General features: G+C 35.8%; 1 protein-coding gene across 1 annotated transcript; it reads right to left on the reverse strand.

Annotated features, from left to right (window-relative positions):
• On the reverse strand, positions 1 to 9,570 carry LOC112153848 (protein kinase C and casein kinase substrate in neurons 2 protein). Its single transcript, XM_024284283.2, has 10 exons — positions 9,343 to 9,570; positions 6,693 to 6,762; positions 6,427 to 6,583; positions 6,104 to 6,339; positions 3,394 to 3,549; positions 2,830 to 3,005; positions 2,624 to 2,744; positions 2,453 to 2,520; positions 2,306 to 2,385; positions 1 to 551 (listed from the first exon to the last, which is right to left on the reverse strand). The coding sequence occupies exons 2-10, from the start codon at positions 6,747 to 6,749 to the stop codon at positions 439 to 441; spliced, it is 1,164 nt and encodes a 387-aa protein (XP_024140051.1). The 5' UTR covers positions 6,750 to 6,762; positions 9,343 to 9,570; the 3' UTR covers positions 1 to 438.
• Between the last annotated feature and the right edge of the window lie 922 nt (positions 9,571 to 10,492).

A 10,492-nucleotide genomic window follows, 5' to 3' on the forward strand; every position in this document is an offset into this window, starting at 1 on the left:
TACAACAAACAATGCTTTTATTGTGGAAATCCATACTTTTAAGATCATGTCTGTGAGGTTTTATTAAATACGAGGAAGTAAACATAAACACCCCATGCAAACATTGTAAACCTTATCATTGTTGACTTAATTCTCTTTACAAGGACGTAAAGATGGTTGTGGTGAATTAATCCTTTTTTTGCTTCTTTTACATGCAAAAACCACACACGTGCACAAGTAAAAAAATACCCTCAATAAGCTAATTCATGCTGCAGTACTAAATTCAAATATTAAGGCCTTGACATTTATTGTTCAATAGTGACACAATTACAGCCTAACTTTAGCAGAAACACTCGTTAGATGCTCAATCATGTCAATAATATAATATTTTTTTAAATTAAAAAAACATATTTTTTATGGGAAAACATTCCAGGACTTCATGTATTGGCTAATGTGACATCACTCCACGACTTCAACATAATTGGCTGGATAGAAGCCCTCCTTCCCTCCACTCAGCACCCCACGACACCAGCCTTGGTCATCTTCCTCCTCAACCTTCAAGAAGACTTCACCTGTAATAAAAACACAAATCTAAGCCTCTCATAAAAAGATGAAAAATCTTTAAAATTAGTTTTCAAAAACCTAAATGTTTTAAAAAGTAATAATTGTGTGAATGATTTGCAGCATTTACACAAAAGTGATTTTTCTCCTCCTTTCCGTATGTTTTTTAGTACATAAAAACTTAATTACAGTTTCTGAGATTTCAACAATCTTGGTATCAAAGCGTTCAGCTCGTTCAGAACATTACTGCATGTACTTTTGGTATTCATAAGCTTTATAGTTTTTGAAATGTTGAACAAAATATGCTCCTCTGGATTTCAATGAGAAATTGCTCAAATCCTTCAAAAACTTTTTTCACTTTAAAACTTGTGAACTTCAACATACTTTCAGCTAGAGGCACCATTCAAACTTTAAAAAGTTCATCACCCACTGCCCTTTTTTTAGGGTGATTTGAAATTTAGCTTTAAATTTAGTGACATGCAAGCTATTTTTGGCTAATTTTGACATTTTTCCAGTTGTTTAGGCTAATTTGGAGTTTAGCTAAAATTTTAGCATCATGCTAGCAGTTTTGGGAGAATTTGACTTTTTAAAGTTCTTTAGGCAAATTGGAGTTTAGCTAATATTTTAGCATTAGGCTAACTGTTTTGTCAAAATTTGACTTAAGTTCTTTAGTCAAATTGGAGTTTAGGTAATATTTTAGCAGTATGCAAACTGTTTTGGGAAATTTTGACTTTATTTTGTTCTTTAGGCAAATTAGAGTTAAGCTAATATTTTAAACGCATGCCAGCTGTTTTGTCAAAATCTGAATATTTAAAAACTCTTTAGGCAAAGTGGGGTTAAGCTAATATTTTACCATTATGCTAGCTGTTTTGGCCAAATTTTAGTTTTCTTCATTCTTTAGGCAAATTGAAGTTTAGCTAATATTTTAGCATTAGGCTAGCTGTTTTGTCAAAATCATACTTTTTTAAGTTATTTAGGCAAATTGGAGTTTAGCTAATATTTTAGCATTATGCTTGCTGCTTTGGCATAATTAAAACATTTTTTTGCAAATAGTTTGCCGTTGTTAATTTGGAGATTAGCTAATATTTCCGCTTTAACTAACTGGTTTGTCAAAATTCAACTTTTTTATTTTTTTGGCAATTTTGGAGTTTAGCTAATATTTTAGCATTATGCTAGCTGTTTTTGCATAATTTAAATATTTTTTTGTAATTTTTTATTTACTGCTGCTAATTTGCAGATTAGCTAATATTTCTGCATTATGCTAACTGGTTTGTCAAAATTAAACTTTTTAACTTCTTTTGGCAATTTTGGAGTTTAGCTAATATTTTTGCGTTGTGCTAGCTGTTTTGGCAAAATTTAACTTTTTTTTGTTGTTTATGCAAATTGGAGTTTAGCTAATATTTTAGCATCATGCTAGCTGTTTTGGCAAAATCTGACTTTTTAAAGTTCTTAAGGCAATTTGGGAGTTTAGCTAATATTTTAGCATTACGCTAGCAGTTTTGGCAAAATTAGAAATTTTCCCAGTTTTTTTTTGGCAAATTTAGCATGTAGCTAATATTTTGGCAAGCTATTAGCTTTAGCTTTCAGCTATCAGCTTGAGCATTTTTAGCTACCAGTCTCAGCATTTTCAGCTTTTAACTAGCATCTTCTGTGGCCACATTCAGCTACAGCATTCCCACTTGCATTATTGCAGGTAATGCTACATATCTAGTCTGTAATCGATTTTAACATTAATGGTTTCATAGTTTTATACAGGATGGGTTACCTGTTTTAAAGGACAGCTCATCGCCCTCCTCACCAATGTAGTCGTACAAAGCTCGCACCTTAACGCCCCCAATCATCACTCTACGACGAGAGAAAGTGTTCACGTTGGCTTTTTAATACTTTAAATAATTTACTCAGAAAAACCTACGGTCGGCTTTCTTTTCCTTTTCGATCTCTCTTCTTTCTCTTGAGCTTTTTTACTGGTGGGACCCATTCCTGGAGAAAGAGACGGAAGAGAGTGGGCAAAAATAGCAAATTAGTTGGGAAAATATTTCTGGAAAAAGAGATTGTTTTGGTACTAGAACATTTTTTTACATACCTCAATCTTTGGCCAATCTGTTGGCATTCCTGGACCATTATTGTTCTTCCACCATTTCAGATCATCTTGTTCATCTATAGACATCAGAGTCTGATGGAGCTCGCTGTAAACTGCTTTCACACTAAAGACACAAGGAAGGCACTGTATTGGGACCCCTTGCTTTAAAAATAAATTATTTTTGGACTTATTAAGTACACAAAAGTCACCTCTCATTGTTGGTGATGTCCAGATGTCTGTGGATCGAGAGGAAGACTTGCTTCAAAAAGTTGATTCTCTTCCCTTCTTCCTCCTGCGACTGTTCAAAAATGGCCTCCATCTCCTCCATGTAACGAGGCGTATAGGATGTCACTTCCTCCAGCCCCTTTTCGTATTGATCTCTTGCCTGTGGGGAGTTCAGAGGTAACAAATTAGTGCTGAACAACAGGGCTGTCCTCCCCGCTGTAGCCAATGCATACGAAGCATCTGGTTCTTTTCTCTGTTCTCATGCTGGTCTCCATAAACAGAGGAGAGTAACAACAACAACACCTCCTCATTTGGGAAGTGCTCAGGGCAGGATTTTTAGGCTGAGTTTCATGTTTAGAAACTTCCCAAGTGAAAAATGTCACCATAGGAGGTACTCCACGAACTGATTTCTGGAGAGCATATTGTCTTAAAGTAGAATTGTGAAAAAAAATCTATAAAATGATGATGAAATGACAGTAAACATGGCTAGATTACAACAATTTGACACTTAGAATAAAGTGTTGAAGTGTGTTAACATCTGTTTTCACCTTTTCCTTCTCCTCTGTGGCCTTTTCTCTGGCTTCAGAGTGCTTCTGCTTTTTCTCCTCACTCATCTCAGAGTTCTCATTTGCTTGTTTCTCTTTGTCAAGGGCGACTTGTTCTCTCTGACAAGACTTGTGGTATGCAACTCGAGCTTTCTCCAGCTGTTGAATACATATTCAAACAAATGAATCAAAGTTACACCATTAAAAACCATGTCATTTAAAAAAATCCAATAAAAAAAAAAATAGGGTCATTTCACAAGACTTGAATGTTAGTCGTAAAATAAAAGTTTTAGAACCACAAAATGTACTTTAAAACCCATTAAGAAAGGAGATGGTGCTTTTTAGTTGGCTTATTCTCTTGTATTACAAAGAACCACACTCCTTTTCTCAGGTAAAAAAAATGTGTTTTATATATATATTTTTTTAATTCTCACTTTTTATACGTGTGCTCGAATGTGTTTATTGCTCACAGGAGTAGCTACTGTTATAATGTAATTGTATTTCTGACTGTGAAAGAAGTTGGAAATAAATCTTAAACAAAAATATCTTGTATTTAAATTCCTGCCATGGAATAATCCCGTAATGCCTGAGCAAATGTCTCTTGTAGTTGTTTCAAGTGTTGGATAATCTTTTTGTGCCTCAATAGTCAAATTATTGGGTTAATTCAGTCACAAATTTGTTTTAAAGGTCGTAAACCTTCACAAAGTTGTCTCAGGGATTTATTTAATCAAACTATAACAAACTGAGAACAGCACTTGAAAGATGATGTCTTTTTTGAGGCCTGCTATATACAGAAGACTTGTACTACCAATCAAAAAAGTTAGAATTGGTCCGCATTGGTTTTGAAGTGTTTTTGATTTTCTTGAATTAATGAAAACTACAAAAATAACTTTAAAATAAAATTGTGCTCAAACAAAACAACAGAGTGAATGACTAGAGAGAAGGATGAGAACCTGTAACGAATTACCTGGTTTATTCAAATATTTGTGGATTTTGTGCATTAGGATCTCCTCTTTCACAAAAGCACATTAGCTATGATAAAATACAAACTTTTAAAATACAAATAATATGTATAATAATAGTATTAGGTACCCCTTATGCATTTTGTGGATGAACAGAAGCAAAAATACTTTGAATATTTCAGTAACATTTGAGTGTATGGCCGCCATTTTTGCAAATGGACGCCATTTGGATTTATCATTCGGCTAACATTCATTTGTGAAATTAGGGATCCTAATCTACATCCTTGCCAAATTTGGTGCTTGTATTAAAAAAATGCAAAATTTGTCTAAAATATGAAACTAACTGATTTTGCTTCATCATTTCATGTATATGAGGACTTTAGGTGACATTTTGCTAATATTTTTAAAAATACAAATTCAAAAGGATTAAAAAATGTTACTAATTTGCATGTTTTGTCTGTATTTTAGCTAAACAATCACAGATAGGTGTGCAAATTGAGAGCTTTTTGAGATGAGTTTGAGACACAAAAGCCTGGAAAAACGGAGCGGTTTGTTTTCACGGTTGTAGCCCGCTAGCATGTCATTGCGTCATTGTGTTACGACGACTAGTAAAGCAAATACTATGGAGGTCCTCGTCTTTTTCTTGCTTTACTTTTTGTACATCTTGTAAAAGAGGAATTTAATGTTTTTTGAAAGAAGATTGCAGGTGGCTAAGAAGAATACTGCAGTGAAGAGGTAAACAGAAATGCTAGCTTACCGCTATATCAGCGCTCTCTAATGTCGCCCTCGTTCTATTTTTCTAAGGACCCACAACGGAAACTGTTAAATGGGTCAATTTTATGATGGAAATACTTAAAATACCAAACCGGCCTGCTTAGTGAAAAGTTTGAGAAGAAGTTTGAGAGCATTTCTGTTCATGCTAACATACTCAAATTACAGAGTAATGCTTTCCCTGCCTGTTTATTTTTAAATCAACAAAAATCATTAAAAAGTGAAAGTAACAAGAAACAGTCGGAGGAGTCATTCCTGACAAATGTCCACTGTAAACATAATACAAATACATAATACAGGTTTTTTTTTTTGTTTTAGCTTTTTGTATTTTTTGAGAGTGTTCTGTAGCATCTTTCAGGTGACATTAGCTTAATGTAGCACAAATGTTGGATTTAATCTTGAACAGCTGCTTTGTTCATGTTATAAAGACGCTTTCCAAAAGTGTTTTTTTTTTAATCTTCTATGATGTGATGTTTTCAAACAGTAACACAAATGAATAGCATTTAGAATGTCAATAATTTTTAATTTCTTCCAGATTAAATTATTATATACTAAAGTTTAAGAAAGTAATTTTGGGGCCAAAAACAGGTTTATTTCAGACAGATGCTTTTAATACTTTCAGTTCAAGTTTATCAAATTGCATAAATTGGGTTTATTGAGCTTCAAGCTTTCATAAAACTGCTGCCCTAATTTAATAAACGTGAAGTTGTTAAGTTTCCCACTGAACACAAATCATAAAAAATGAGGAATTTCTCTAAGCCTCTTCCAGATTTCTGGCTCGGAGGACATTGTAGCAACAGTATAATGTAGTATGTGGTATTAGACTTTAATATGTGAGAATTGTAGCAGTTAAGTTTAGTTATTTTGGCTGAAAGTTTCTTTTTAAAGCCAAGAAAACCGTCCTGGAAAAAGTCTCGAGGTGTCACCTGGAATCAGAGCTGTCAGGTGTTTTACAAATGTATCTGACATGTGTGCTGGACCTTCTGTAGCTTTTTGGACCAGGGTTTCTGCGCACGTGAAAAACTTGTCCTGTTGTCGTAGCTCTCCTTGAAGCCACAAAAGAGCTTCTTGGGGAAAGTCTCTTTCTGCCAGGTTTTCACTCGCTCCCCTTCCTCCTCAACCAGGGACTGGGAGATGGAGGAGTGGAGGGCGGACAAACGTTCAGTGGAGGTGAAGAAACATTGCCACGCCCTCATGAGGGAGCCATAAAGTGGCCCTTCAGCAGAAGAAAAAAGGCACGACTTTAAATTTAGAGCAGATTAGTTGGCTCACTAAAGCTCGCTGCTTTATATACAGTACTTACGTGAATCTACAATTGACTTCCACTTGTTGCTCCACTGACTGAGCTGCTGGGCGTACTGCTTCTCCACCTTTGCTCTCTCCGCAAAGCACGCCACTATGTCATTGCAAGCCTGAAATGACTGATCAGTTCGGTGCACCGTTCTCACGAAATTCCCCGGCTTGAGAAAAAGGAGTAAAAAGATGGAAATTGTAAATATTCAAACCAGTCAGAGTGCCTGCATTTTTTTTATTTTTATTTTTTTGTTTTGCATAAAATGTGTTCCTCACCATCCAGAAACTTTGTTTTTTGACATCCTCGAGCACTTCTCTGGGGGGGTTTGCCATTTTGGGAATGTATCTGTCTCAGAAAGCAAAATACTGTTTGTGTAGAGAAGAAGCACAGCGGTGAAAGCAGTAGGTTTTTATTAGGGCTGTGAAAGTTAATGCGCTAATGCATGCGATTAATGGAAACAGAATTAACGCGTTAATATTAATTAACGCCATCAGGCGTCCTGACGTGCAGCTGTGAGATCAGCGTAAAAAAGCCGTTTAAAATAATATTTTTTTATTAAATTATAGAGATAATACAGTTTTTGGACAAAAGAGATCTTTTATTTTAACTAGATAAATGGCATTACCTGTGATAACACTAGTGTAAATGCAATAAGCTGAATGTAGCTGGTGAAGATGCTGAAACTGATAAATAGCTAAAAATGCTGAAGCTGAAAATGTTGAGGCTGAAAGCTTGCTAAAATATTACCTATATGCCAAATTAGCCACAAAAAAAAAAGGAAAAATGTTTAATTTTACCAAAACAACTAGGATTTTGTTAAAATATTAGCTAAACTCCAAATGAGCCTAAAAAAATGGAAAAATGTCTAAATTCATTTGAGCATTTATTATTCTAACAGGTTCTATTTTGGCTGATGTTATTTGCACGTTTTTTAAGTCCAATGTCGCACAAAACCCTATAAAAATTAATGTTGGACACATTTAATACAAAGACGCACATCGCTGCATTGTCCACACGCATTTTAATCACTTCACGGGCTAAATTTACTTGTCGTTCTACGGGATATTTTAGGGAGTAATTGTAAAAATAGGAATGGTTTGGCTCAGCCAAAATGATAAGAGCAGCAATCGAGCCAAGTATTTTCACACTTTAAAACCTTTGCAATATTGGTTTGAAGACATTCAGCATGTTAAGGACATTAATGCTACTGACGTTTTAAAGGCTAATTTGGAGTTCAGCTAATATTTTAGCAACATGCTAACATATTTGGATAATTTTACATCTAATCCGGTTTTTAGGCTATTCTTGAGTTCAGGCAATATTTTAGCACCTTGCTAACATTTTCAGCTAATTTGGCCTCTAATTTTTTGGGCTAATTCTGAGTTGAGCTAAATATTTTAGCAACGTAAGAGTTTTTTTTTTTGTGTGCAAATATAGTATTTACTAAGGTTTTTTAGAGGCTAATTCTGAGTCAATCTAACATTTTAGCTATGTACTAGCTTTTTTGACTATTTTGACATATATTGAGGATTTTTAAGCTAATTAGGAGTTAAGCTAGTATTTTAGCAATGTGCTAGCTTTTTGGCTAATATTGCACCTAGTGAGGATTTTTAAGCTAATTCAGAGTTAAGCTAGTATTTTAGCAGTGTGCTAGCTTTTTTGGCTATTTTGACATATATTGAGGATTTTTAAGCTAATCAGGAGCTATGCTAGTATTTTTTTTATTATTATTATTAGATAATTTTGCACCTACTAAGGATTTTTGAGCTTTTTTTGAGTTTAGCAAAATGCTCACTTTTTAAAAAAATTATTTTTGCTTATTTGGCATCTAGTGGAGTTTTTGGCTAATTTTGAGTTCATACTTTTTACTCATTTTTAAATGTTTTGTGATCTTTTTTCTTTTTTAAAGAAATTCTTCAAATTGTTTGTGCATTTTCTGCCATTTCTGTGAGTCCTTTAGCAACTTTAGCAAATAGCTTACGCATTTTCAGCAAATCCCTTTAGCAAACAGTAAATTTCTTCAGCATTTTCAGCAAAAACCTTTAGCATATTCAGCCACCACATTCAACAAAAAAGCATTCTGATTTGCATTAATGCAACTTTTCTAGTTTTTATCTGAATTCATAGTTGTTTCCTCTTTTATTGGAGAAAGTTTCTAACAATAAAGAGTTTCAAGTAGATTTTTTTAGCTTCACTTTTCCCACAAAAACCCAACTGAAATGTATACTTCACAAAGCACAGACACCCCCCTCCCCAAACCTCTCTGCATGACTAAAGGGAGTGCCGTCCCAGTGGCGGACTGGAATTCACAGGGGTGGGATCTGCCAGCAGGAACAGAACAGCTGCTCCAGCATTCTTCCTGATGCCTTCCCAAAATAAACAGCAGAGGAAGGTCATCTTTCCCGTCGCTCTGACTAATACGAAGCCTAATAAAACCAACCGCCTCCATCCCCAGATTTTAGCCACACAGTTCACAGATTATGATCAAAAGACGGGACAGATTTCTGATCCAGCTGCAAAGAGTTCAGCAGAACTAAACGGACATTTTTGGTGTGGTAGATAAACAGAAAAAAGGGTACAAACGGTGGGAGATGCGTGCACAGACCCGTCACATTCAGGCCTATTTACGTCTGTGGGTTGACACTGTTGGCTGAGTAATTGGAAAGTGACTAACGACGCCGCAAGATTGAGCATGACAACGATTCAGAGCTGTCTGTGACTTAACCTCTAAAATAAATGCTGTTTCTCCACAAACTTTTCATTTTTGGAGTAGAAACAATGCAGCCTGTTTTAGTCAAAGAAAGAAGCAAGCACAAACAAACAAGCAAGTCACTCTTTTATTTAAATCACACAAATTAATTACAATAGAAAACACACAAAAAAGTGACAACGGAGCAGTCATGCCTGGAAGCTGCCATCACTTACATTTCTCTTTGAATCACCACAGATTACTCAAGTGACCACTTGTTACTGTAGTTCAAGGTCTGCGGAGGATTCCTCTCCATGTTCCGCCTCTCCTTTAACTAGTGCTTCCCCCCTCTCTGCCTCCCTGGCTGACCCACTTTTCCCATGGCATTTAAAGTCACACACATGCATGTAGTTGATCTCAAAGTGGGTGTGAGACAGCTCAAGACATCTAGAGAAAAGGTTAAAACAAAGCTACGCCTCTGAATATTAAGATGTTTAATTGGCTCCGGGGCCAAACAGAGAAACTTACCTCTGCGTCTCTCCTCCCACGTCAGCTGTGGTTTAGCTCCCACTTCAGTTTTACTTTAATCCCATGCTTTCATAGCTCGGTGGCTACCGTCTTATCAGGGTGTTTGGCTCTCCCAGCTCTGTGTGGCCAACTCTCCACTCTATTATTAAAAAAAATCAGTTGGAAAAAAGCCCCCCTCCTTCTCACCGCCTGGTCATCACTCCCTCCTTCTCTCAATATGGTGCTAATGAGAACTTACATTTAATTTTAACCGCTCAGGCTACAGGTGTGTCTTGGTGGCACACACCCGTGAGCTTATTAGTGGATGTGTGTGACAAGGAGAGTTTGGGTTTCCCTGCGACCTATCACCTTCTGTGGGTTTGTACGGTACAGTAAAGGCCATGTTAATCAACGATCTATCCTTTTTTTTTTTTCTCTGAAGATTAAGGCGCCACTTCTGTCTGTTTGGTGCTTTTTTTCTCCCTGGCGTCAGAGATTGTTCATTTATGTACGACTGCTAGAAGTTGGAAACATCGCAAGGACATGTCAGCAGAAGAAGCCTCTGTTTTAAGTTCACAGAGATACATCTTTTCTTTGTTGTGACATTCAACACTGAAAATGTACATTTGGACAAACATCTGTTGTATATTTTAACCAGTGAGTGTGCACTAACATCCTACACCACGTGTCAAAGTCAAGGCCCGGGGGCCGGATCCGGCCCTCTGGGTAATTCTATCCGGCCCTACAGATTTTATTTTATTGTTATTAATGGCCGGAAGTTATCTTGCGCTTATTTCTAACTTGTATGATTTTGAAAAATATATTTTTGAAAATATTGACAGTTATTTAAGGTTTAAATTGATTTATTCTGGAATAACA

This window comes from Oryzias melastigma, linkage group LG19 (genome assembly GCF_002922805.2).
Source record: "Oryzias melastigma strain HK-1 linkage group LG19, ASM292280v2, whole genome shotgun sequence".
NCBI lineage: Eukaryota > Metazoa > Chordata > Actinopteri > Beloniformes > Adrianichthyidae > Oryzias > Oryzias melastigma.

What these genes read in the sequence shown, in the direction of transcription:
- LOC112153848 (XM_024284283.2), bottom strand. Translation starts at nt 6,749, where the DNA reads ATGGCAAACCCCCCCAGAGAAGTGCTCGAGGATGTCAAAAAACAAAGT. An exon ending in CAGATTGGCCAAAGATTGAG is followed by an intron (nt 2,521 to 2,623) that starts GTATGTAAAAAA and finishes CTCTTTCTCCAG; the next exon opens with GAATGGGTCCCACCAGTAAA. An exon ending in TGAGCTGTCCTTTAAAACAG is followed by an intron (nt 552 to 2,305) that starts GTAACCCATCCT and finishes TTTTTATTACAG; the next exon opens with GTGAAGTCTTCTTGAAGGTT.